The sequence below is a fragment of the Zosterops lateralis genome (assembly GCF_965231275.1).
Source record: "Zosterops lateralis genome assembly, chromosome: 1".
NCBI lineage: Eukaryota > Metazoa > Chordata > Aves > Passeriformes > Zosteropidae > Zosterops > Zosterops lateralis.
The window spans coordinates 21,649,303-21,676,069 of record NC_139762.1 but is presented as its reverse complement, the minus strand read 5'-3'; the positions used below and the strand labels follow the sequence as shown (position 1 = coordinate 21,676,069).

Below are 26,767 nucleotides of genomic sequence, written 5' to 3'. Positions count from 1 at the left end.
CAAGAAGAGCATCAAGGTAGAAAAGTCAGTGTCAGATTTCCTGACAAATACCTATTTGCCAACTGAAACATTGGCAATTTCACAGAAAAAGTAGGAAGTTGGACCAGCTGAACTAACCATAACTGACCCCATTACATGGCCAGGAACTAGCCTGCCAGAACTGCAGACCCCCTTTTGTAGAACAAGGGATGCTACCACTGAAATACTAAACGCTCCCTCTGTTTTCTACGTATTCCTATTAGTTTTCTTGGCTTAGAAATTCACTGGAAACCATAACAAAATAATATATTATTATACATAATCTTCATCTATCGTGCATCTGGCTTATGGAAGCACTGGCACAATGTAGGCCTTTATTTTAAACTTCATATTTATATGAAAAAAAACCACCAGAACCCTTCCAAAATTTCCATACATTATTTAAAAGGAAGATGCTGAACAATCTGCCGCTTGCTAAATGGAGGAGAGGATCAGAGACCTTTTTAAACAGCATGGTTTCATGTACACATACAGGCCAAAACCTGTAAGAAACACATTATTAAAGTACTTTTTGCACGTAAAAGAAAACACTTCAATGCCCCTTGACTTTACTCTGTTCCTCCATAAACCGTGTAAGAAAACTGAATCCAGATGTCTAAAGGACTTTAAAAACCAGTAGAAATTATCAAATGACCAAGTACATCTCTGCTCCCAAATGAAATCCAATTCATCAAAAAACAGTTTTATGTAATAACCTGTTCATAAATACTTAATTTAGTGCAAATTTTGGACAACACTTTTTAATCACATTGCCTATTACTTTTAACAAGACTCTAACAAGATTTTAATCTAGAAGTGTATGGTTTGGACCTTTCCTGAGACAACACAATGCTAATGGGCTGAGTTTTCTTATGCTTCCCAGAAACATAAGCACCCAGACTGAAAAATATTATACCAAATGTAATGCAAACAGCTTTGTGCCTATTCACTTCACAAATTTCAATTAGTACTTGACCATTTTGAGCTAGTTAAGATCATTTACAAAAATAATAAATTAACTATCCATACTTACAGTCCCTTTATCTGCTTTGGCTGATACCATTACAGAAAAATCTGTCTCACTGTTCAAACCAATTGCAATTTCTTCAGTCAAATGCAAACCCATAAGAACAGAAATTACACCAAAGATTGACACTGAATCAGTGTGTTCAGCAAGTTCAGAAACAGTAAATGTGGAAGTAAATTTACATTTTCAGGAAATAATATAAGGACACAATACAAATCCTTCAGTCTCCAAACTACACCATTAGGTGACATGATTTCAAGACTTCATATGTGTAGTAACTATCCACTGGGACATGATTAATTCTGTGTGTCTTTTGGATATAAGTTTACAATATTCTGATAATCTAATGAGGCATTCCCAACACTCCCACCCTTTTAAATGTACACTGAGTTGCAAGTGATGTTGTCGCTGGTGGAAATTCACAGGACATCACATCTAGCATTGTAATTTATTAAAAATTGCAGCACACCACTGAACTGCCCCAGGACATCTATTATTATGGCAAGAATACAGCTTGATAATTCAGTAAAGAGTGATGGAACCATAGTGTAGACTAACTTTCAGGAACCAGTCCACTTTCTATGGAAATATGAAAACTGTCAACAATACAACAAACACAGAAAGCTTGCCATCACTTCAGAAATCTGATTACTAGAAAAGCAGCGTGTTACCATTAGTGTGTTCACTATATACAAGGCATAACACACTCTTTTCATTCTACAATAACTCCAAAATCTGCAGTTCCAGACAAAACTATACTTTCCTCTTGATGTTCTAAGAATGTCTCTGCAAATAAGGAAAATAAATACATCCCCAAAACAGGGGGTTAGGAACATTGTAGGAACCTATTTTGTTTTGTATTTCTGTACATAATAAATAGAATAAAATGTATTTTATATATTTATAAATAAAACACATACGCACATTCATCAAAAAGAGGATAGTAGGAAAACTGCCACACTGACAATTTTGTGTGTTTTAGGTAAATAAATGATGCTAAATGGATTTCACTCCATAAGCATACTCTTAATACTCCATAGCTCCCTGGAAAAATACCAAGATAAGATAACTTTCTACCTGATGTTTTTATTACAATGTTCTCTGCTAATGCTCCTTGACTGAAAGATTTGAAGGAGTGTAGTTACAGTTAAAATTATTCTCATAAATTATACTAACGTATGTTGAAACCTGGACTTCAAAGCAATAAGGTTCAGGGTACTTTACAAAGGAAATCAATCGCCCTAACTCAATTTTTAATTTGGGGAAGCCAGTTCACAGAGTCTGCTGAAGGTCACTCAGGCCATGCTTTAAACAATGCAGCAAACTGAGCTCCAGGGTTCCTTGTGCCAGACCAAAAACTCACCTGCAACTCTCTATACCAGCTCGAATTCCATATTCAATTTCCATGTTTATAAAAAGTTACACCAGCCTCAGTTGTTGAGGCTCGCTCATACTAGAACAAGGCTCAGCTGTTCACCCAACTATGGCCTCTGAAAACCAAGTCCCCGTGCACAGCAGTGGGAAAGCCCAGGGTTCTCTTGTGGTTTTCATCCTGGGCATCTCCCTGACTGACCCCCATCCCATCCCCAGCCGGGGGGCGTCTGTATTACACGGGGCACAGAACAACAAACGCGGAATTAAGGCCTTTCCAGCAGCAGCTGCCTGGGCCAAACAAGGCGCAGGGATCCCTAATTTCCATCCCAACGTGCTTCTGGATACCTGGTGCCGGCACGCCGGGCTGGGGAAGGGGCTGTGGGAAAGAGGGTCCACCTTTGGCCGCCCCATGGAGAAGAGGGGCACCCTGCATCGCCCCCCCTCCCTCAAGGGCGGGGGTCCCCTGGAGAAGAAGGAGCCGCCGAGGGCGGGGTGTCCCGGGCGGGGCGGGCAGCCCGCAGCCCCGCGGGACGCGCCGGTACCTCTGAGGGCCTGGTGCATCCCCCCGATGCCGCTGTACAGCTCCAGCACCCGCAGCGCCGCCATGCCCGGCCCGCCGGCCCGCCCGGCGCCTCCCCGAGCGCCGCCCGCCCGTTCCGCCGCTCTTTGGTTCCCCCCGCCCGCCCCGCTCTGCGCGGCCCCGGAGCGGCGGCGCCCCGGGCTGGGTGCTCGCCCGGGGAACCGCGGGCGGGATGGGCCCCACAGGACGAGGCCACCCCGGGTTTAGCCGGCCCCGCGGCCCCCTGAAGTGTCCGTGGGGCGGCGGCTGCCCGCGGGCCCCCACCTGCGCCCTGCTGGCAGTGAGGGACGGGACAGGGCCCCGCCGCCCATGGGGGCTCCCATGGGGGTCAGGCGAAGTAACGCGGGCGGCGCGGGGAGAGAAGAGAAGGGCTGGGGGGGATGGCCGAGGGGCCTGTCCTGCCGAGGGGCCTGTCCTGCCGAGGGGCCTGTCCCCACGAGGGGTGTGCGCTGCCCCGCCCGGGGACACCTGTGCCAGCGGCCCCGGCCCTGCCCTGGGCCCGGCTGCCCTGAGCTCGGCGAAGGGTTTCGATGTTTTCGAGAAGTCCTTTCAAAGCCCGCACAGGAAAGAATGAAATAACTGATGAAACTGCTCTAATTTGCCCCAACGCTTCTTGCTAAATTGAGAAGTAAGAGACTACTCAATGACACTGCAAAGTGTCACTTTCCCCTGCAAAGTGTCCTTTATGTTGTTAATATTTTAAACATATATTATATATATATGTGTGTGTGTGTGCATCAACCAGAGTAAATAGGTTGCAGACTGTTACGTGGGTTACTCACCACAGTCAAGCAGACACTCACCTACGCCTCAGTTTGCAGATTCACATCCTAAAGTGAAGTTGAAACATGAAAAAAAAATCAACCAAACCAAACCTGAACATGTTTCTGCACTAGATTCTTGATTTAATTATATTGTTGTGGAGCCTTTAAGAAACCTGTCAGAAACAAGGTGGGTTTAAGGAAACCTTAGCAGCTGCTCATACAGCATGTCATTGTAACTCCCACCTCTTGACTCGCAGTGGAGGAAGAATTTTTAGCTGAAACTGGAGGGCAAAATAGAGGTAAACCTGCTGCCTTTCAATGCACTCCTCCAAAATACAGGATGCATCACCTGTGGAAAACAGTGAAATTAGAAACAAAATTTAAAAGTAAAAATATCAGTCCTTGCTAGTTTTTTTTTTAAAGCAGTGCTGTCATTCACCTGTGGATCTTCATTATCAGAGTCTGAGGCTGCTGCTTTTTTTTGTCAGCCATGGAAGTAAGCAGGTGAATAAAACAAGAAGTCCAAGTCTACGTCTAGGATTTGTGAAAGGAAGTGCAGCATCTGAGATACCAGAGGGAGCAGCAGGCATTGCAACCAGCTGCTGCAGGTTTCCTGCGCTGGTGCTTGACAGAGAACTGAGAAAAGGAAATCACATGGCGCAACAAAATTAGAAATGTGTTTGCTGGAAAAAAGAGTCACGGGACAAAGATGCTGAAGGCTCTGAAGAAAATTGGTCAAGATGATAAAGATGATAAAGATGTCAAGATGATAAAGAGCAAGGTTGTTATCAGCTAAGAAGATGCACTTTAGTAGAACTCTTTCAAAATATATATGCAAGGTGAAAATAAAGAAAAAAGCAACTTTTAGACTATTGAAATCAGTAAAACTGATGAATGAGTTTGAGTTTCTTGTCTTACTATTCCTGTAACCTACAGATCACAGCAATGCTACATACTGTGAATGGTGAGAGCTGTAGTCAGCCAGAAGCAGTTCATTTATTTGGAGCTGCCCAATACCTGGAGTGATTAATATCAGACAGGAAAACAGGGCTGAGACCTGTTTTTCCTTCTCCTTTCCCTGACTCCTAGGTATTTTTGCCATTCAGACATAGGAAAAGTGGAGTCTGATGGAAAAAGCAGCAGAGATGTCTCTGCTGTGCTGGTGGCAGTAGAACATTCCCTGCTCAGGGGAAATCCTCCACCTACTTCCTCTTCCAGTGTAGTAAACTGGAGAATATAATCAACATCCCTCCACTCTGGCAACAAAGAAATTCATAAACTAGATTCGGATTTTATTGGCTTCCTCTTGCAAAGAATGGGAAACACCAAAATTTCCCGAGTGGTCATTTTTAAACAACTGCAGCAGTCACTTTTGTAGTTCTGTATAACTGTGTCTGCCCTAACTTGGTTCTCATTATTAATTGACAGCTGCAAAAAGAACCAAAATGAAAACAGGGAATCTGGAAGCAGTTACTTGTAGTGTTCTTTACTTTAAAAATGTAACGTCAAAATAATAACCATACCTTTTGGATCCAAACTTACGTAATAGTATTTAAGGCATGCTGCTTATTTCAGACAGGGGCAATGGCCGAGAAGTGCTGAGATCCCTGGCCACTCATATCTTTCTTCTCACAGGACAACCCAGAGTGGTGGCAGAGAGGGTGAGCCCTGTGAAAGCAATTGTTCATACTTTGCTCAGAAAATCTTGCTAACATGTGCTGCCACTGGCATGGGGCTTTATCTTGTGACCCCAAAGCAGCCATGTGTCTGCGAATTTCCCAACTGGATCTGTCTGACTTACTGAAATTTGGATATTGTGACAGCTCCTTTTTACTTTTCTCCATGCATATAGGATGGATAGAATTCCTGTAAAACTCCATGAAAGTTTAATTTTATTAACAGAGGAGATTAATAACAGAGTTGAAGTCCAAAGTCCAACTCTGGACTCTGCATTTTTTAGGACACAAGTATGGGCTCTTTCATGTATGAATTATGGCTCCACAATGTAGTTGGCTTTAAATAACAAACAAAAGGCTTTTCTAAAACAACATTAATTTATTCTAAATGGGCGCATCTACAGAACTATGATGATGTATTGATGAAGCAGCTGTTTGCTTGACTCTAATATATTTATAGTAAAATATATTTTAAGCAAACTGATCTTTCAATGATATTTTTAAAGTCGTTGACATAAGCATGTGATATCAGGATTTTCACTGAGGCAGCTTTGAAAACTCTTGCCTCCTACCAGCTAGCAGCATTTCCTCAATGCAGAAGTTCCTGGAGTTTGCCCACATTGAGTGATTGAGTGATATGATACAGGTAATCGTGCTAAGTCTGAAATTGTTGCCTTGGTAATCAACAAACATATCCAGTGAAACAGCTACGTGTGGTAAGAGGAACAAGAAACCACATTTTCACTTCTTAAAATGCTTTAGAAGTGTTAAAAATGTTACAATTACCAATGCTGCACAAGAACATCACAAAAACATTCAAAAATCCACACTTTAGCATTCTGCATTGTACTTGGCAACTAAAAAGCAAAATTACAAAATATGACTGGACCAGGGAATCTTGTCCTCTAAGTGAGAAGAAAAGATTTCTCTGTCTATTATTCAACAAATGCACACAGAACTCCATAGGCAGTTATATGCAAGTCTCCTCTCTGCTCTCCCCTTTGCAGCAGAGCAGAGCCAGCAGGGCCTCTGCTCGCCCCAGCTGTGACAGGAGGCTGCCAGTCTGCAGTGCCTGTCACTGGCTTTGTTGAGGCCATGAAAGTAAAGCCTCAGCATAAGGCTGGGTGACAAAAGGTAGTGGACATGAAGCTGGAGTATGTTTGTGAGCATCTCCTCTATATTCGAAAAATGGAGAGAGAGCAGGGAAAATCTCCCTCTGCTTGTACACCAGATGTTTAAAAGTGCCTTCATAGTGCTCAGCCAAAACTTCAGTACAAGCAAGTATCAATGTTGATGGCTGAACAGCAAAAAGTGCTTCTTCTGTCCAAAGGTCTGATATAACCTACTAAATACCCAAGTGAGGATCAGGAAGAGTATACAAACATCTCAGCTGTCTGGAAGAGAAGCTCATGCTCTGGGTCAGAAATCATTGTGGCCAGGAAAGAATGTGAGGCATGTCATACCCTTGCAATGCAACCAGTGAATTGAAAAAAATCACTGGCATCAATTATTGTTTCCATAACCACTGGCCCAGTAAGTATCTAATAAAACTGAAAACCTTTTGCAGTTTATCAAAGTCAGTCGTTTTTGGATGTTATATTTCAGGGTATTTATCAGACATGGTTTCTGGTGAAGCTGCCAACCACAGAGGCGGTGCTTCCAGGAACCCTGCTGGGCTCTGCCGTATGGCTAAGGAGGCCTATGACTTTAATTTATAATGCCACACATCTGCAAGACTAAAAATGAAAACCACATCAGACCAGATCTGTCAGCCTCTCTCAATGCATTTTTAAAAAACTCTATACCAGGGAAATTCATGTAGTGGAAATTACTTAGAAGTCATCAGACACAAATATTTTTAACCTTTGGCTTTTCAAAGATATTAATAGCTCCATTTCAGGATTTTATTTTCAGATTTTGGTGCTAGGTATATACTCTATAGGGAGCAAGGAATAAAAAGATATTGCTTCTCTAATTAAATCTTTACTTTTCTGGTTTAAATAGATTTAAATCTAAATAAATCTGGTTTGTTTGTTACATTTGGCCTGCAGTAGTTACCCAGTCTGGATGAGAGGCACATGTTTACATTATGTTATTGACTTTCTTGAACTTACACATTCCAGTGCTTGACAAAAAACATCATATAAAAAATTATACATTCACTGGACTGAACAAAACAGACTCAGAGCTCTTTAAGGCCCCTGCAGTCAGGCAAAAGATTGCTGGTGCAATGAATGTGTTTTGACTCAGACCTTTGAAGGGTGACAGCAGGCACAGAGCCAGGCCATTTGTTAAAGGGGGATCAGTTCAGGATGAGGTAATGGCGTGGGAGATCCCAGCTCTCCTGCAAGGGCAGGAAAAAATGATGTGGTGCCTTCTGCTCTCTCAAAAGGAGAGGAGGGGAGATGGGGGAAAGAAAGGAAATGCAGACAGTGAGCTGGATATGCCTCTTAACTTCTTGCTTAAGGCAGGAATTTTCACCTGCAGTATCCCTGTATGATTTGCACAACCTATACTGTGCAAACTGAAAAAGACTTGTAGCTGTATGTCAGTGTGGGTCACACCTTCTGATCACAAGGCCATCTGGAATCACCTACAGCTTTTGTACACTGCAGTTTTGTCTTTTAAGGAGTTCAGCCACTACCCAAACGTTTTTTTGCCATTCAGTCCATGTGGTGCGTTTAATCTCTGACTATGACTAGCATTAGTTAGCACAGGAAATGAGATCTGCCATGGTTGTAGGATTTCAGCAGAAGGGTGTTTTCTCCAGAGAGAAAGAAAACCTTTAATGCAGCCATAGCAGACCTGTAACTGTGGCCCTGATGAGCAACCTGTAGGTTAGATAAACAAAAATTTTACACAGTGAGTACTGTAAAATCTGCCCAAGAAGCTGAGCACTTGGTGCCTAGACAGCATAGAGATGTATTCCATCCTGGTTCTATTGCTAGCATTTGCAAATTAGTTACTTTAAAGCTAATATAAAACTATTTGATATCACTTATGGACTGCAATTACAGAAGTTACTGTACTTAAAATATTCTCTTTCTGGCTTTGGACGTCTACAGATATCTGTCAAACACATCGATATAATATCTGCCTGAAAGTCTCTTACAAAATAGTCTATAATAAAACACAGATTTTAAGAAGTTGTGACATTTTGTAAGGATAAACTGAAATAAAGGATAAATTGAAAAGTTATTGTGAAAAAAAATCTAGGAAAAATATAACAGTGTAAGTTTTGGCTGCTTTTGGGATCCCTTACCCTTTGCCTCAACCAAGAACAAAAGCTTTAGGTTTTTCTAAAGTTGAAACAAGCTTTTTTTAGAAAAAAGACTGTGAAAATTAAAAGTTTTTTTGTTTTGTTTTGTTTTGTTTTGTTTGTTTGTTTGTTTGTTTGTTTTGCCAAGACAGCTTGGAGAGAGAAGCTCCAAAAAGCCTAGCCTAAAAGGGCCAAGAAAGCCTAAAATATTTATTTCTGAAGAAGAGAAAGCTTCATGCATAAGACATATGCCAGTAGGGACTGGCAGTGTCAAAAATTAGTGGTAGGGAGTTGGGCTTACTTAAAAAACTCCAGCAAACATGTTTCATATCATTCACCAGAAAAATACAATGGGAGATTGTTGGAATTGTCCATTAGGGACGCTGTGTGTCAGAAGAGGTCCCTGAGGATGATTTTATCACAGTTTTGGTGCCAAGTTCGATGTAGCACTCATCTCCAACAGTATAGGACACTGTTGTTCAAAACCTAACAATATCAAACTCAAGTAATTAATTAACCTAAACTGTGAATTATTCACATTGTCATTGGCAGTCCAGGCATCATGCATATTGTAGTACAATAGTATTGTGTCCTTCATCTGTGGCATATCTTTCAAGATTCCTCTTGGTATGACAGAAGTTGATTATTTGACAACTGCAGGACAGTGGCATTACCATACTCAGGGAAAACCATGCCTCCCTTTGAAATATCCTGACATTTGACCTGTATGTTGTTTCATCCTGATATGCTGGACTTACATGGTAGGCTTGGTAAATTCTATTATGGGGTTTATAAAAATGCCTGATCCATGTCAAATAAACAGCTACAAACACTGGCAAAAGTCTGAGTTAGCAAAACTGAAACATCTACAAAGCCCCTGAATAGCTGTTAGGTCCTTCCTCCTGCCATCCTACACAAGCTCTCTCCCACCTAGTGTACATATTGGACCATATACAAGACCAAATTCTTACGGAAAATGTCAGGTAGACAGTGAATTGTCTTTGTATTGGGAAACAGAACACAATTACACCTGAAAAGCTATGGACACCTCTACTCTTCCAGACATTTGCTCTCTTCCTTCCCCAGCCATATGCATCATATCTTCTGTATTTAACTTATTTTCCCAATTCCTTGTGGCCACAATATATTATTGCATCTTAAATCTGGATCATCTTCTCTCCTTAATCCCAACTGGAGAGAGTATATTTATGCTTGAAAATTAGGCATAGACCTGGTGTGTAAAAACAGAATGTCTTTTTAGAAACTCAGTCTTCTCAGTTTTGGGGTGTGTGCAGCACCGCCTCTTCCCTTTGAAAGGAGCCAATTAATCCCAGAATGGCTAACACAATGTACACTCAGTTTATGAGTCTCATTGGAACCAAGAATTTGGCACAAGAATTTGGACTGAGGAATCCACTAAAAACTTGGCCTTCAAGGAGCTAGTACTGTTTTGCTTGTCCTGGCCATCTCAAAGGAAGAATGGAACAATTGCTGCATGCAATTAATGATTCCATTGCTATGTCCTGCCTCTTCCTCAAAAAGATCATAATTTCCTGGTATATCATGGCAAGAAAACATTATGCTATTTATGCTTTGTGTAAGTGATGGAACTGGGGGAGAGAGAAGAATGAAATCACTTCTCAGATTTAATTGTTTTTTGGCTAGAGGAGCTCTTTAAGTACTTTGATTTGAAAAAGTTTGGCCAAAAAGAAGTAGTAAGTGTTTAACTGACAGGGTTCATTAATGGCGTACAAGAATCACTTTTCAATTTTCCCAAAGAGAGAATGGATGAAGGGATGGATGGATGGATGGATGGATGGATGGATGGATGGATGGATGGACGACTCATCCTTGAAAAAGTTTGCAATCTCAAAATTTAAAACAGTGAACCAAGACAGGGCTTTCCATTGTAATGTGACAAGTGACTGTTCATCCACACTGTTGACTTCTACCTGGACCAACAGTTTGCTGCAGGAATTGCAACTTAGTGCTGAGCAAGGTCAAGATGGCCAGGTCAGCAATGTGGCAAAGAACAGAAAGAAGCTACACTGTGCATATTGCATAGATTCTCCTGAAAAATTGACCTGCTTAATTCAAATATTTTATCTGATATTTAAGTTAAATGGTCCTTATAAAGTGCCTATCATGATCCTTGAATAATTTTGTGGTCTTTGACAATATACAAATTTCGTGAAACAAGGATGTGGAGAGATAAAATTTCTAATTTCCTATTTTGGGGCACCCAAAATCAAGACTAAGAGACTTTGTGCATCTTTAAAATTGGTTCTGTTTAAAGAGTTTCAGGTTGAGCACTGAACCTTAAACCATGTCAAACCTCTTCTCAGTTTGGAAAATCTCATTCTTTATGTCCCACTTATTGATAACTGTATTACTGCCATTCAGCAGTCAGTGCAATTGCTGTTAAATGAAGTGAGACAGGGTGTTATTCTCGATTTGGGGATTTGGGTTGTTTTTTTGTTTGTTTGTTTGTTTGTTTTTTAAGGGATGGATTATATAAATTTCTATACTTGTGATAGAGCTTAAAAACTTCTCTTCTCTTCTCTGCTCTTCTCTCCTCTCCAGAGGTGTGCATGGTGTTTGAGAACCTCAGGGCACAGGGCTATAGTGGCTTTGAAATGAACACCTGATTTGGTACAGGAATGTCCTATTTTGATACAGAAAACTTCCTATTCTGGCAACTAGAAACCATAGTAGAGAGGAACCTAATGCATGACGATAATTCTTTGGAAATGTAAATCATGCAACAGGGTGTCTTGAGTCATGTTCACATCACTTCCCTAATGCTGAAATCCCTGCTAGTTCAATATAGTTCACTATACATTAAAATAGAATATTTTAGACAGACTTGGTTAGTTTTGAGAATAGTCATTTACTTGAAAAAATCAGCAGCTAGTCATACCAATTTGATATGCTTTGGAATGCTGGCAATGACACCAGGCAGCATAATTTAAAAAATAAATTTCATAAAAGAATTTGCCAGTTTCTTGCTCAAGACAAAAATTAGTCAAGGAAGTTACTCATGAGAGGAGATTTCAGTGCTGGAACATTTAGATGTTCTGCAGCCTGGTGATATTCAGAAATCCAGATCAGCTTCTCCTAGTCAGAATGTAGGGAGATGGATTATCAGGGTTCAGAAAAAACATCACTTCCCTGGATGCACTGACCTTGGGGGCTCCTCCTTACACTTGGCTCTCAGCTGTCTCAGCTGAAGGGAGTGACTTATCCCAGCTGAAGATCACAGCTAAAATCCTGTTTGTTTGGGGTTTTTTTGTTTTAAACAGGGACCTTTCTGTTTTCAAAATCATAGCAGACTTCATGTTTTTAGGCCATGGCTGAAGGTCTTCTTAGACCATGAAAGTCAAGCCAGTCACTCAAGTGATAAGCCACAGCACTTGCTCTTGCTGAGCACTAGTGTTCCTCCTGTTCAATTGTCTGTAGGGTGTTAAGGGTCTTTTGTTTCCCCATGTCAAAGTGTGTCTCCATTGCCCAGAGTTTGTTTAATATTCATGGTGCAGGGGATGTATGAAGGAATGCCTGCACAGCCCCATGCATGCCAGGGCTTATGGTTGCTGTACGTACTGGCAACAAAAATTATTGTATTTGCATGGCAGGATATTTTTTCATGGGTGTTTAATCTTTATGTGCCTTTCTACACCTCCTGGAAGCAGAAACTTTAGAAAAAGGAAATAAATCTGATTAAGAAAAGCATTCACATCTGCTTAGTCAAGGTTTATATAACTGGAAAGCACATTCAATATTTGGACTAAATTGCTCTCATTTCTTACTCTTTAAATTAAATGATAAATAAAATAATTAAAAGTGAATGCCAGTCTTTTCAGTGATGTTTTCATACCACCAGGTATTTTTGCAAGGAAATAGTAGAAATTCTGTTATATGGACTTTTTAATTTTTAGTACAACAGATATGCAGTATAAAGCCATTCAGGCACCTGCACCTTCTCTCTATGCATATCCATTTTCCCTGTTAATGGAAGTTACACACAATACAAGCATCTTTTTTGCTAAATTTCTAGGACTTGATTCTGTATTTCATTCTTAGCAGTAAACTAATACATAATTATCTGAAAAAAAAAAAGGCCACAAAAAATAAAGGGCAAAAAAGAAAATTTCAGTGGAAACTGAAACTCTTGTGATTAAAATTCCTGTTTGTTTTTTCAAGAGTGCCATTGGCTCACCTCTAAACTTCTTCTGTAGAGGTGATGTTGCAGGCTGACCAGGTAGCTGCATGACTGCACACTGGAATTGCAAGGGAAGGCATTGCAGTAAACAGCACAGATGACAACCAGTAGCTTATGAATAATCCCCAACGTGGTGCTGAGTGATGCTCTTAGCTGTCTGTTCTTAATGTCAGAAGTGGTCAAGATCTCCACCAGCCACCACCTCTGAGAGTCCCATAGCATTTTCCATGAAACTAGACAGATTACTGTGATTTCATTTCCATTCAAAGTACACTCTTCATGATGTTTATGGCTACACTGATACCGAGTCTCTTCTGAAAAGGACAGTAGAGATATTTTTACATTTCAGGGGGACATATTTTAATCCCCTTTGGGGTTTGCAATTCAAATGTGCCTTAAATTTATTACAGCTTATAAGAAGCTTACAGCTTCTTCCATTTGTGCATCTATGTAAATGCCAACCACCAAAAGGCACTTAAAGGTTTATTGTAGTCCAAACAGCCAACAATATCTGAACATTTCATAGTGAGACACAGAGATGAGGCAGGTGGCCAAAAGCACATATGGCAGCAGTGACATAAACATATGGAAATTACACTTGAAATATGAAGTGAGTGGGTCATATTTGCTAAAACAAATACCTTGGATTTTAGGGGCAAAGCATTTTCTGAATGAGGATGATTCTTGCATATGTGTGCCATTGAAGGTTTTGTGGAGTGTAATTTGTGCTCTGTTAGGAAAAACAGGTGGGGCACTGGCACACCTTTAAAAAACCAAAAGTCTACTAAAGCTATCAGTATTTCCGAGCACAGCATCTTTAATCTGTTGGTTATGTGCTGTTTTGCTTTTTGCCTACTCATAGAATGAGTATGTACTTCTGTGCCAGGGCTCACAAAGGCTTACAGCTCAAACTTGATGGCTTAAACAGAGCTCTGAGAGGGCTGGGCAACACAACAGCGTCCAGGCTGGGCTTCAGGAACCCTTAGCCTCAGGAATGCTGTGTGACCTCTGCCTCTTATTCAGTGGGTGAATGGAACGAGCTGCAGCCCAGGACTTATACTGCAAGCACTTCAGTAGCTCAACCTTGTCAGCTTCCTTTGCTTGACTAAGCTTCAGTGAACAAAAGAAATTAAAATCTCAAGGACCTACATTTAGATACAAACTGCATTCCTGCACTTCTGGTTGCCAACAGAATGAAAACAAAGCAGAATTTCATTCAAAAAACACAAACTCTTTAATAAAATACATAGATTCACATTCTTCCTTTTAAAGTACATTACCTGAAGTAGAATAGTTCACTACTGTGAATTGGAGTGTGAAGTTTACCTTATTCTCTGCCCACTGTCCATGTTCAGGTTTATCAGAACTTCCAATGAAGATATTTCTTTCTGCAGGACTGCAAGCTAAAAAGAATCAAAAATCAATAGTAGTTTTGCATCCCCTAAGTGCTGAAGTAATACATTACCGATAATATCTCTACAATGTATCACTCACTTCCTATAGCAAAGGGGAAAATGATGTCCCTTACCTGATGCATCAGTGCAGAATTTCAGGGTGGGAGTTGTGCTTTGGCCACTCCAGTTTTAAGTCATCTAAATGGCAGAGATGCTATCATCTTCCTTAAGCAACCTCTGCATTCATGCTGAAACAGTCTGCTGCTACTCAAAGTTTTTCTCTGTTAACTTTTATGCCATTGCTATTGCCCTGTACTACCTACATCATTATTTTCCATTGCTGGTAGTCCCATTTTGATAGTAAAATTGCTTTTAAAACACTGGGATTTTTGTCTGGCTTTATATGTTACACACATATTTGCAGATCATAGCTAATGCATACTTAGCATTTTGCCAGGAGCTCTCCTAAGACTCTTACCATATGCCTACCAAAATTAATATCAAAAGTCTGTTGAGTACAACAGTGGAGAAACAAACTTTTGTTAAAATTAAGTCTGCTACTATCCTAGTTATTATCCAGGAGCAAGATCCTGGATGCAGCAATTTCAATAATGTACTGTCCACACAAAAACCCCTAAGTTATTCCTGGGACCATTGTTACGATAATGGCAGAATTAAGCCTTAGGCATGTAACTGCTTACCCAGTTACAAGGAAAACATATTTAACCTGTAAAGTTTGTGTCTTAAGCACAGGAGCTGAGATTGCTATAATGGGAGGCAGCTAAAGGAAACACATTATTTTTCTGGCTATTTATTTTGAACACTTGGCAGCCCTTTGTGAGTAGTTAGCATAATTTTTTCCTGATCTAACTCGTTCAGAAAGCTCAAAAGGAAATAAAAGGTTCTTAGATATATAGATATATATATACACCATACCTATGGGGGGGTTTAATAGGTTATTCGGAGTATTTTGCCAGGCCTGTGACATAACATTAAACTTGCCAACCTCTTCTTGCAGTCACCGCGCTCACTCTGGAGGGGGACAAGGAGAAGCAAGGGGGGAAACCCAGCGCCCGTTTCCGCGACGCCGAAGATGCCGCTGATGCCGCCGCTGTCTCACCCCCGTCCCTCCTCCCCGGGCGCTCCGTGCCGGGGTTCCCCGCGCCCCCCGTGTGGGGCACCGCCCTGCCACGTCCCGCAGCCCCGCCGGAAACCTGCCAGCCTCGGGGGACTCGGCCGCAGCACAAGCCGCCGCCCACCCCCAGCGCCCCGCCGGCCGAGCCGCTCCTCTCGCCTCCTTTGTGTCCGCGGCCGCCGCCCCTTCCCCGCGGGCGGGGCGGAGCAGGGCGGGCCCGGGGGGCGGGTTTGCGGTGCCCATAAGAGGGGCCTGACCGCGGCCACCGCCCTTCTCCGCCGCACGGTCCGCCCGTCCCGCTCCGCTCCCGGATTACAAAGCCCGCGCCGCCGCCGCTATGAGCATCAGCACGAAAAACTCTTCGTACCGCCGCATGTTCGGCGGGGGCAGCCGCCCCAGCACCGGCACCCGGTACATCACGTCCAGCAGCCGGTACTCGCTGGGCAGCGCCCTGCGGCCCAGCAGCGCCCGGTACGTGTCCGCCTCGCCCGGCGGCATGTACGCCACCAAGACGACGTCGGTGCGGCTGCGGAGCAGCATGCCGCCCATGCGGCTCCACGACTCCGTGGACTTCACCCTGGCCGACGCCATCAACACGGAGTTCAAGGCGAACCGCACCAACGAGAAGGTTGAGCTGCAGGAGCTTAATGACCGCTTCGCCAACTACATCGACAAGGTGCGCTTCTTGGAGCAGCAAAACAAGATCTTGCTGGCCGAGCTGGAGCAGCTCAAGGGCAAGGGCACGTCCCGCCTGGGCGACCTCTACGAGGAGGAGATGCGGGAGCTGCGGCGACAGGTGGACCAGCTCACCAATGACAAGGCACGCGTGGAAGTGGAGCGGGACAACCTCGCCGACGACATCATGCGGCTGCGGGAGAAGTGAGTGTGCCTGGGGGACGCGGGTTCGGGCTGCCGCCGCCTCCCCCCGCCCCGTCCCCTGGCGCGGGGCAGCCCCCGAGCATCCCGAGCGGCGCCGGGCGGGCGGGAGCCTGGGCGAGGGGATTTGGGCGATACCGCTCCCTCCTCACCGCTGTCTTGCCCCTTCCAGGTTGCAAGAGGAGATGCTTCAGAGGGAGGAGGCCGAGAACACCCTGCAGTCCTTCAGACAGGTTAGCGGTGCTGGAGGAAGGAGGGGCCCGAGGAGGAGGTGGCTGTGCCTGGGGCGGAGGGTGGGAGTGCGGGAGTTGGCTTTCCTTGCACAAAGAGATTCCGTCAGTTCTCACGCGAGCCCTCCGTGTTTTCTTTAGGGGGATGCTGCAGTCTGAGGGGAGGGGAGGGAAACTATTGTCCTGCTTTATCCAAGTCTAGCCCGTTTTACAAAAAACGTCCCAACGTGGAATCACTTTCCGATCCAATAAAAGTGAAAGGGGGCCATCTGCTCGCTTGGCTGAAGGGTATTAATGGTTTCTATGGGATTCACCGTGGAATGCAGATACAGGCATTATGGCAAGTGTGGTGGCAGCAGATTGAAATAATAGATCCCTTTGTGTTGGAGGGGAGAGCGCAGTGGGCTGCATTCTTAGTTAATGTGTAATGGTGCGGGAATATTTCTAACGAAATGTGTCTATTATTGGTCGGTTTTTGTACAAGACAGAACTCCTTTCTGATGAATCACTGGTCAGTGCATTATTGGGCAACAGTTTCAAATTTAAGGTTTTTCACATGGGTGTTGTCTGCTGACAAGAAGTAGGCAGTATGTTCTGTAGGGCGAGGTCACAGGATTGAGTTTGTCTCCTCTGAGTGTCCATTAAAAAAGTGGAATTTAATCCTCTGTAAAACAAAGATGCTAACCTAGGAAACAAGTTATGTTAGAGTTTAGTCTCTGTAGGATGCTGTGATGTTACCCGGATAAAGTAAATCTACATGACAGCCAGAAACAACTGTGCAAACAATGTTCAAAAATTCTTAAGCTCAAGTTTTCACTCGTGCAAAACCAGCTTTCAACTTAGATTAGGCCTTGTTTGGACTAAGAGATATTTAGGAATGTGCTTTCTCAAAACAAGGTCTCTTCCCTAAAACTGCTGGTGTAAAACAGCATAGTTAGCATTCTTCCAGACTGGAAGTGACTGCCTTTATCACCAGGCAGCTGGGTACAGGCTGATTTTGTCCCAAAGCTCTTCATAGGCATTAACAGAAGTCACTGTTCAGAAAATCAGCACTTGATTTCAGTATTTCCCTGGGAAAGGCTTTTGACTGCAGTGTATTTACAGTCCTTGAAGGAGGGCAGGTATGTTCAAGAGATACTGTGGGAAAACTGAAACACATGCTCCCATTCAGAGCCTGGGAATTCAGTCTCCACTGGCATTCTGGGGACACAAGTTTTAAACAACAGTTTGAGATGTTGCCTTAATTTAAGCTTCTGAGGATTTTTATGGATGCTAAGACAATTTAATGTAGTGTGAAGCTCTAGGAAGGAGCATTTAACTTAAGTTTTAGAGACCCTCATCTATTCTGATTTATTGCTGAATTGAGTTGAAGGATCAATTGACTTAAAGTTGGCTTCTACATGATCTTTCATATTTAATTGGTGCACTTTAGGCGTGTCTGTATTTCAATCCAATTGAATCTTATGAAGGCTCTGGGTGGTAAAGTGAGCTTGACTTGGTTTGCATACTCCACACTCATTATCCAGCTCTTCCCTGTACCTGGGAAAGGGTCACTCAGGAGCTCAGCCTCCAGCAGATGTGTGCATGCAGGACAGTCAGAATTGGATCCATTTAATCTCCTAAGCTGTAGCTTATATATAAGAAATGGAAATCATTGCTGGTGTGCTTGATTTGAACATCAGTCACACATAATTTTTCCTTACTGGCAAGGGTGGAGTTAACATGCAGGTTTTGAAACCTAAATCTGTTTCAGTGTAAATTTTGTTCTTCTGAAAGTGAAATTAAATTCACGGAACACTGAAGCTGAAATATCCTGTTGTGCATTCCATTTTAAAGCAATGTACAGCTTTCTCTCAAATCATTATATTTTTCCACTGGAAAGTTGTATAGTTGCATAGGTTTGGAACACTTCAGTAGGTGCTTTGCTGTTCTGATGTATCATTAAAACTGCTTCTTACTTGATGGAGCAGTTATGTACTTCAGTATTTTAAAATAAAGAATGAGTATTTGAACTTAAGCTTTTATTTCAAAAGCTGCCTGTTTCAGAGACTGCTCAGCTCGTATGTACTGAATTTTAATTTATTTATTCTGGGCAAAAATGTGATTTTACTCATGTGCTGAGGGGTGTACTGCATAAAGTATACATGACAGTTCAGTGGGGACTTTCCTTTGGGGCAGGACAAGCATCACAGTTAGTGAGAAAGTTACTGCAGCTTTGCCAGCTATTTATAGCAGCAAGGAATAGGTCCTGAACCGGCGACAAACCTAACAGGTCAAGTCCTGGCTAACATGAGGTTTGTCTGATGTAAACATGGATGCTCAACCCTGCAAAGTGTATGGCTTGCTGTGAAGAATCTCCTAGGATAAAATCAGTGCGTACTCCAACTGCATGTGTCTATGACTTCTACTTGTTTGTTCAGGCTACAAGTAGCCTATTCATTTATGTGGTTCTCCACACATCTGGGAACTGCTGAAACACTGAATCTTAGTGATAGGGAATAAATGATAGCATATAGTGAAGTACATACCACATATTGTGTCTCCAGTTTAAATTGCTTGCAATTTATCATAAAGTCCTAAAATCCTGTAGCTATTCAGTTGCTATAAAAAAAAATTAATAGCCTTCAGGGTGAAGATTTCTTTTAAATCCTCTAGAAAATCTTTGGATGTCTGGCCAATTATGTAAACATGTTGGGTCATAGCCATGTAATTTTCTGCCAGAATGATCTTGAGGGGTTTTGGGGGGAGGAGAACAAATTAATTAGGAAATTCTTTCTCTGAACTGAAAAACAGAGCTGATATGAACTGTGGGTGTAAAACTGGAATAGATAGAAAGTTCTGGAATGACGCACAAAAGGGGTTTGCTGGATAAAATAAACAGAATAATTCTTCTGGAGCAAGGACCCTACCCCAGAGTAGGAGTGATCCAAGGAAAGGCTTTCTAGGAGTCTAAAGAAAACCTTATTTCAAAGGTGACATAATAAAGAGAGCTGCTGATTAGGAATGCTTATGCTTTGGGCAATCCAAAATAGCTTTAGAGTAAGCTGTGAGAACCTGATACGTTAATACCCTGTGAGCACAAGCATGTGGCTGTGTGTGTAACTAGTATGAAAGGAACAATCTTCCCCTTTGCAAACTAAATGCCCTGCACATTCAAAATGTAAGAAGTTGCCAATCAATGTTTAGTCTTATGTTTTTGAACTAATTCAAGTTGCTTCCTTGTAACATTCATGACGTGTCTTCTGTTATGCTCTAAATGAATTTTTGCTGTTGATTAAGACTATCTCTGTCCAGCAAAAGGTGGAGTCTTTGCCAGCAACTGTGAGGGTGTAGGCAATGATGAGTAGCTCAGTTTGTGTTTATGCTCATGCCTTCTTTTTCTCAAGGGAGATCTGTTGACCTGCATTAAGTGAATGCTGCAGTTCTTATACGTACCTCATCAACTTTACAAGTAGGCTTTAAAAATGTGGTCTGTGGACCTAAGGGGCTCTGTGCTTGTTCACCAAGGAGTCCATAAGTTAAGCCCACTGATAGGCATGTTGCTCTTTTAAGCTCAGCTGAAAAAAGTGGAAGTTTGCAAATTGCAACTTTGTCAGTGTAGTCGAGCTAGAAGAACTTACTGCCGACTTCTGACTGAAGTACTTGAAGGATTTACACCCATTATGATCTGTGTGCTTTTGATCATGCTTAGCAGCATGTCAGCAAAGATGATACAATCAACATATGTGGTATAATTTTCAAATTCACAATAAAGGTGCATGTAATAGTTTACAGCTAAGGTAGGAGGTAGCAAAAAGTTTTTTTTACAGCTTTTGCTTTCCTATTGTCTTGCCAAAAAGCTCAGATGTAGCATCAGTCTGTATGCTGCTGAACTTGCTGTAAGAGATTTCCCTACATCAGTTTTGTAAGACTATGAATTGTTCTTCTCTCTGGTTAGGATGTTGACAATGCCTCTCTGGCACGTCTTGATCTTGAGCGCAAAGTTGAGTCTCTGCAAGAAGAGATAGTCTTCTTGAAGAAGCTTCATGATGAGGTAAGCTGAGAAATGAGGTGTGTGTTTAGATGTAGACTGTCTAGCAAGGAAGCTCTTTGCTGGTTCTGTCCCAGTCCCCACCTGTGTACAATCTGTGTTGTTTCTGTGCAATAATGTTGAGCATCTGCTTCTTTCTAAGGAAATCCGAGAATTGCAGGCCCAACTCCAGGAACAGCACATCCAAATTGATATGGATGTTTCTAAGCCTGATCTTACTGCTGCCCTGCGTGATGTCCGCCAACAGTATGAAAGCGTTGCTGCTAAGAATCTTCAGGAAGCTGAAGAGTGGTACAAGTCCAAAGTAAGTAAAATGCATCAGGCACTGGAACTAATTCTGTTTAACAGCTTTGCTGTAGCACTTGCTGTTTCTTCTGTCTCTCTAATGGACATGAACATAACCATGACACAAAGTCTTTTTTTAGGCCCTAGTCTGGGAAAGGTACAGTTGAAAACATTTTGTGCCATAACTACAGTGGCAAAGTAATGGGTGCACGCTGGGAGTCTTTCCTGGGCTTGTACTTGAAAGCAAATGTTGAATGAAGTACTGGAGAAATGAGTAAAAAAATGGTGAAAAGATGGGAAATGTGCAAGATGGGGAAACAAGTATGAAAGTTCGCTATAAATTCCAATATAACATTTAGAAATAGGCACTTCAAGAGTAATACTAATATTTAAGCACTTCAGATACCTTTGTAATACCTTCAAGTTGCCTTCAGCTGCTGTGTACACAGAAGGTCTGTTTCACCATTTCTGTTGAAGTGTTGTGCTAACCAGTCTGGGGTTTTCCAGTTTGCAGATCTCTCTGAAGCTGCTAACAGGAACAACGATGCCCTGCGCCAGGCCAAGCAGGAAGCCAATGAGTACCGCAGACAGATCCAGTCTCTCACCTGTGAAGTTGATGCTCTAAAGGGAAGCGTAAGTAGAAGAGAGCAGTTGTTCTTCATTGCAGCTGAACTGCTCTGCAGTGTGTTACTTTGGATGTAAATGCAGGTGATCTGCCATGCAATTCAGCAACATATTACTACTTTTTGAAAAGGATGTTGTGGGCTCGATTTTGTGTATGCACAACAGTGCACTGGCTAGATTGATACACTGAATTAGTTTTACTTAAGCTGTAAACAGTAAGTTCATTCTATTGCTATAATATTCACTATTTATGTAGCACTTTCTGAAAGTGTTTATGCCTTGTCTGTCAGGTACAGCTAAAGTTATAAAAAAATAACCTGGAGGAGCAGTGAAAGGTGCAATTTTTGTCATTGCTAGAACATGACTACCTTAAAGATGGGCTTGAAATGGATGTAAGAGTATTTAGCATACCTGAAAATCTCTACTAAGGACTGCCTGCATGCTGACTTGAACTGCATGTTGGACTTACTGTAAAGGATGGCTTTGCCAAATATCTGGCACACCTCAGATCACACAGCAGGATAACTCTCCTTGACTTTGCAAAGGGAAGATAAGGAGATGACAAATTTGGGACATGTCTGTGCATTTTCAGAAAGGATGCTAATGTAACACAATTTTCCTTCTTTATAATGCTAAGGGTCTTGAGGGTGGGGAAGAGTAGTTTAACTGCAGCAGTGCTTGATTTCACTATTCTCTTCCAGAATGAGTCCCTGGAGCGCCAAATGCGTGAAATGGAGGAGAATTTTGCTGTTGAAGCTGCTAACTACCAAGACACTATTGGCCGTCTGCAGGATGAGATTCAGAACATGAAGGAAGAAATGGCTCGCCATCTCCGCGAGTACCAGGACCTGCTGAATGTAAAGATGGCTCTTGATATTGAGATTGCCACCTATAGAAAACTGCTGGAGGGTGAAGAGAGCAGGTAATCACATGCAGACTAAATTCACTTTTCTAAAACCAGGAGTTATTAGAAGATACTTTATAGCCATGTCTGATTTTATACATTTCTTTTTTCCTTCAGGATTAACATGCCTATTCCAACCTTTGCTGCTTTGAACCTGAGAGGTAAGCTGTTTTTTGCTATTTCAGTTTAGGCAGTTGTTCTATCGTTAGCATGAGGGTTCTGGATAGTTCCTTTTATGCTGGTTTTTGAACTTGTATAAGTGCAGTTGGCTGTGAATACTCTTCTTGGATCTAAGTGCAGTATTTACAATTACTTAACCTTGGGTGGTAGCAGCTCTTTTGTTCCTGGACAGATTTTTAAATATTGGTACATAGCAAGTAATTACTTTGGATACCTGCTGAAAGTGCTTTAAGCGCATGGAGAGAAAATGTAGGAGACCTGGCTTATTCAGAGCAGGAGACTTCTTTGTATACTAAATTGAGTTCTGAAAGTAGACACTAAAATCTGTTACACCTAATTTCTTTGAGGAAGCACTTCATCTAGACTATTGATAATAATACATCTTCTTCTGCAGAAACCAACATTGAGTCTCAGCCAATGGTTGACACTCACTCAAAGAGAACACTTCTAATTAAGACCGTCGAAACTAGAGATGGACAGGTGGGTGGTAATTTTAATTTTATTTCTGTCACAGCTGGTTACCTTAAATTCTTAAGTTTGCCTACTGCTTCCTGCAGCTTGTATGTAGTAGTAAGTATTGAGTAGAACAGCAACTGGCACTCCAAGCTGTGTGAAGATACAGGTATAGCAAACAGGTTTCTCTGGAAAAAAATCAAAATTCGTCTGATGGTAAAACTTTGTTGGTGACTGTTACCTGTGTATTGAGTATTTAAGTTCAGCTGAGTTAGCAAATTCTCAAAAGATTTCCTTAGGAAAACATGTGACAGTAAACAGAGTTACTTTACTTCCTTAGGATAAGATGCTGTTGTTGGTGTAAGTAAGTAAAACTTGAATGGTTTCTGTATACTATTTACAAACTAGAATTTATCGTAAGTGAGAGCTGATACCCACTTGTTCGCAGTCTGGATGTTCCACTTCTAGCTCTTAAAAACCCACAAAAATCTTCCTACTAAAACTTAATGCAAGTGTTTCTGTTTTTCATTAGGTTATTAATGAAACTTCCCAGCATCATGATGACTTGGAGTAAAGCTGAAGTGAAGATGCATACTTACTAAAGGAGAAGTTCTTACCAGCAAGATTTAAGAAGTCCATGTCTTAAAGGAAGAAACAGCTTTCAAGTGCCTTTCTGCAGTTTTTCCATGAGCGCAAGATGATTATGCTAGGAAATAGGTCTTAGATCTTGCAAACTGACTCTCCCTGAAGGATTAGAGTTTACAATGGAGTCTAGTTTACAAATAGCAATATCTTGTGCTGCAATACTGTTTTTAAGTATCTGAATTCAATAAAACTGCTTTTTCCAGCGCAGTATGAGCAACCTGTCGCTACTTCAATAAATCTTTGGAAAATGGCTCTTGATGTGTTCTAATTTGTTAACTTCATGACTTTCTGGAAAGCCATAACAACATAATGCTGGAATTATTATACGGTTGTCATCTTCTAGTACTGGCTGTGTGGAATGCTGTTTTTTTCAGTTTAACTAGATAAACTGTCTTACTCATTTACTGCTTAGGTTTTGGAACCAATTAAAATGGATTATAACTGGCAGATGCATAATGTATTATGATATTTCTTATCACTTGAATAAAATATGATACTTCAAGCTAATAAAAATTAATCTTGCTTCCATATACTAGTTAATGCAGTTACTACATGTCAGAATGCCTGAAGTACCTTAAAACTTGGCTTTATAAAACATAGGAGTTATGTAGCAGAGAAATAGTTCATGTGAGCCCTTATCTCAGACAACACCTTGCAAAGTTAACAGCTGACTTTGTGCATTAACTTTTTTTCCAGGAAAAGTTAGTTCCCAAAGACTTGTTGGTATTACAGAAGCTGCAAAAAGTCTCTCTTAACCCCCACTCCAGCCAAAGCCTAACTTGCCTTTTTGCTGACAATTCCATTATTTAAACCCCTTTTTAAAAAGGACACCCATCATGCTTGGTGTCCTCTGCAAAACATCAGTGTAAATTTCAGCAGAATGGGAACAAGGACATTTTGCTCTACCTTGCCATAGTCTTCAGGAGGCAGTAGTGGAAGTTGATGTCCTCTATGAACACTTAAGTTTTCTTCTGCAGAGCAACTTCTCAAACACACTAAAGACCCCCAGCAGAGCCCCATGAAAGTAGCTACTGTGTTCTGCATTACATCTGTAAAGTCTACTTCCTGTGAGCTTTTACTGAGCTGAGTAACTGCAAACTGGAATTTCTCAGTTGATATGAATAGCATTCAGGGTAAGGTAAAGCACCTAAATTTTCAAACAGGGCCGGGTGTTGTTCTTACCCCACTTTCCTCTAGTAAGTGTTCAAAGACTTCAGCCTCCCACTTCACATCAGGCCAGGGGCACATTTTTCTCTTTGCTGTTACACCAAACATGGGCTGATGAAACATGTAAATCTATTAGGCTGGGATATATCCCTGTCCAGTTTGGTACTTTATGTGCTTCCCAAGAGAAAAGTCCTGCAGCTGGTCCAGCATTTGTTCTGGTGACTCCCTTCATGCAAAAAGGGCCAGAAGTGACTCTGAGGAGAGTGCCTGGACCCAAGCCTCAGCCACAGCTTTTGCCTCAGCAAAGCAGAAGGGATTCAACTTCATCCACCATATGGTAAGTAGGATAGTCACCAGAAATTGAGAGTGAACCCAGCCTTTTTCATGTTGCAGAGATTACAGACACCAGGTATTCTACTACCTTTCAACATCCAGACTGATAAAATAAAGCACAAATGAGCTTTCATGGGAAGCATGTTCTGTAATAATAACAGCTCTGGGCATGTGTAATATCTCATTTTTAAGTACTTTATAGGCATGAGTGTTGACAACCTTTCAGGACAAGTGGAATAAGGGGCTGATGTCCTGCCTGTTGCAGATTACTTAAGTCTGTCTCTGGATCTTGTTATTGAAAAAGTTGTGCTAATGCTAAATGTAATTTCTTGTCCCTAAAGCAATGTCAGAACCCTGGTTGAAGCAGGGAGAGCCAGCTTCACTAGAGGATGATGAGTACCCTTGGTAGCTCTGGGCAGAGACCCACAGCACAGTGTGCTTTTTGAAATGTACATTGACTGCTGGAGTTTGTGATAGTCTTTCAGATATTGCTCCCACTCTGGCACCAGCTACCTGGCTCAGTGTTTTCTGTTGTCTTTGATTGCTTCACTCAGTAGATAGAAGAAGTGCCTGTATCAAGCACTGACTACAGCAAAGGAGTGATTCCTGGCTCTTCAGTGTTTGGAGTTACTCAGAAAATGGAGAAGCGTGTGGCAGAGCTCTCAGTTCGGGAATAAATAGAAAAATAAATAAACCTAGTTGTCAAGGGGATAAGAAGATTGCAGGAAACCTCAAAACCCCACACCCCTGTGAGTGCAACCCTCATGGTGGAAAGGAGAATGGACAGTGGCTGTGTAAACTTCTCAGTGTTTGATCTAGGGGCACCAGCCTTATGCGCATATATAATTACAGCAAGCTGCTTAGTGCTGAGCCAGCAGCTGACCTCAGAACTGTATTTCACATCCTAATAACTGCAGGCAGCAGCTGCACAAGTGGGGCAGCCCCCACCGATGGCTGGGAACTTGTCCTGCAATCCAACGAGCCCCACGAAGCTGCTCCTGTGAGCTTACATAGCAAGTTCTTCCAAATGTTCCTACAGTAAACAGGAATAATCCTCCAGATGACTGAGAATCCTCATATTTAGTTTGTTTTGCCTCACGTAGCCAGAACCTTGTTTTCCTGGTTTTTGGTGGGGTTTTTTTAATAATCTTGCAAAACTCAGAAACTGTTAGCAGAGACTCCATATTCCAAGTCCCTGGGAACATGTAGCTAATGCAGTTCTTCTGCCGTCCAGTTGGTCTACTTTAGTATACAGCAAATATACTTTTCCCTCCCTTCCTGCCTCCCTCCCTCTCTACTCTCTCCCTCCCTCTTTTTTTCCTCCCTCCCCTCCCCTCCCCTCCCCTCCCCTCCCCTCCCCTCCCCTCCCCTCCCCTCATGTTGAACACACTTATTTGGCTCACAGAGTGCTCACAGTTCTGTCCCAGCCAAAGGCTCTGGCCTTCTCTCTCACCCTCCCTGTGGCTGCTCTTTTCAGTTGTTACATCAGTAAATGAATTTGGTGCTTTCACTGATGCCATGCTCTGCTAGGTGGGAACATCTGTATTTTTTTAAGTGCATAGAGGAAATACCTACAAGACTGTTCTGAGGTTCT

The 26,767-nt window shown here is 42.1% G+C and overlaps 2 protein-coding genes across 8 annotated transcripts in view; one reads left to right on the top strand and one right to left on the bottom strand.

Annotated features, from left to right (window-relative positions):
* TRDMT1 (tRNA aspartic acid methyltransferase 1) overlaps positions 1-15,629 on the bottom strand; it is a 40,868-nt gene extending 25,239 nt beyond the window's left edge. Inside the window, exons 1-2 of one of the 7 annotated variants that reach the window (XM_083871716.1) lie at positions 15,526-15,629; positions 14,244-14,320 (exon numbers count right to left, since the gene is read on the bottom strand). Coding sequence is in view for 2 of the 7 variants with exons in the window: in XM_083871712.1 (XP_083727838.1) it covers positions 2,962-3,025 (64 nt within the window). In the remaining 5 variants the exon portion in view is untranslated. Of the gene's footprint in view, positions 1-2,961; positions 3,126-14,243; positions 14,432-15,247; positions 15,459-15,525 lie in introns of those variants that run through there. The other 6 variants (XM_083871715.1, XM_083871713.1, XR_014591147.1 and 3 more) reach the window with 6 other exon arrangements.
* Positions 15,630-15,717: 88 nt separating this feature from the next.
* On the top strand, positions 15,718-23,923 carry VIM (vimentin). Its single transcript, XM_083875188.1, has 9 exons — positions 15,718-16,325; positions 16,495-16,555; positions 20,490-20,585; positions 20,725-20,886; positions 21,375-21,500; positions 22,193-22,413; positions 22,513-22,556; positions 22,970-23,055; positions 23,561-23,923. The coding sequence occupies exons 1-9, from the start codon at positions 15,784-15,786 to the stop codon at positions 23,600-23,602; spliced, it is 1,380 nt and encodes a 459-aa protein (XP_083731314.1). The 5' UTR covers positions 15,718-15,783; the 3' UTR covers positions 23,603-23,923.
* The last annotated feature ends 2,844 nt before the right edge of the window (positions 23,924-26,767 follow it).

Coding starts and splice junctions, on each gene's coding strand:
- VIM (XM_083875188.1), top strand. CDS start 15,784: ATGAGCATCAGCACGAAAAACTCTTCGTACCGCCGCATGTTCGGCGGG. Junction 20,586..20,724: donor TGAAGAAGCTTCATGATGAG/GTAAGCTGAGAA, acceptor CTTCTTTCTAAG/GAAATCCGAGAATTGCAGGC. Junction 22,557..22,969: donor TGCTGCTTTGAACCTGAGAG/GTAAGCTGTTTT, acceptor CTTCTTCTGCAG/AAACCAACATTGAGTCTCAG.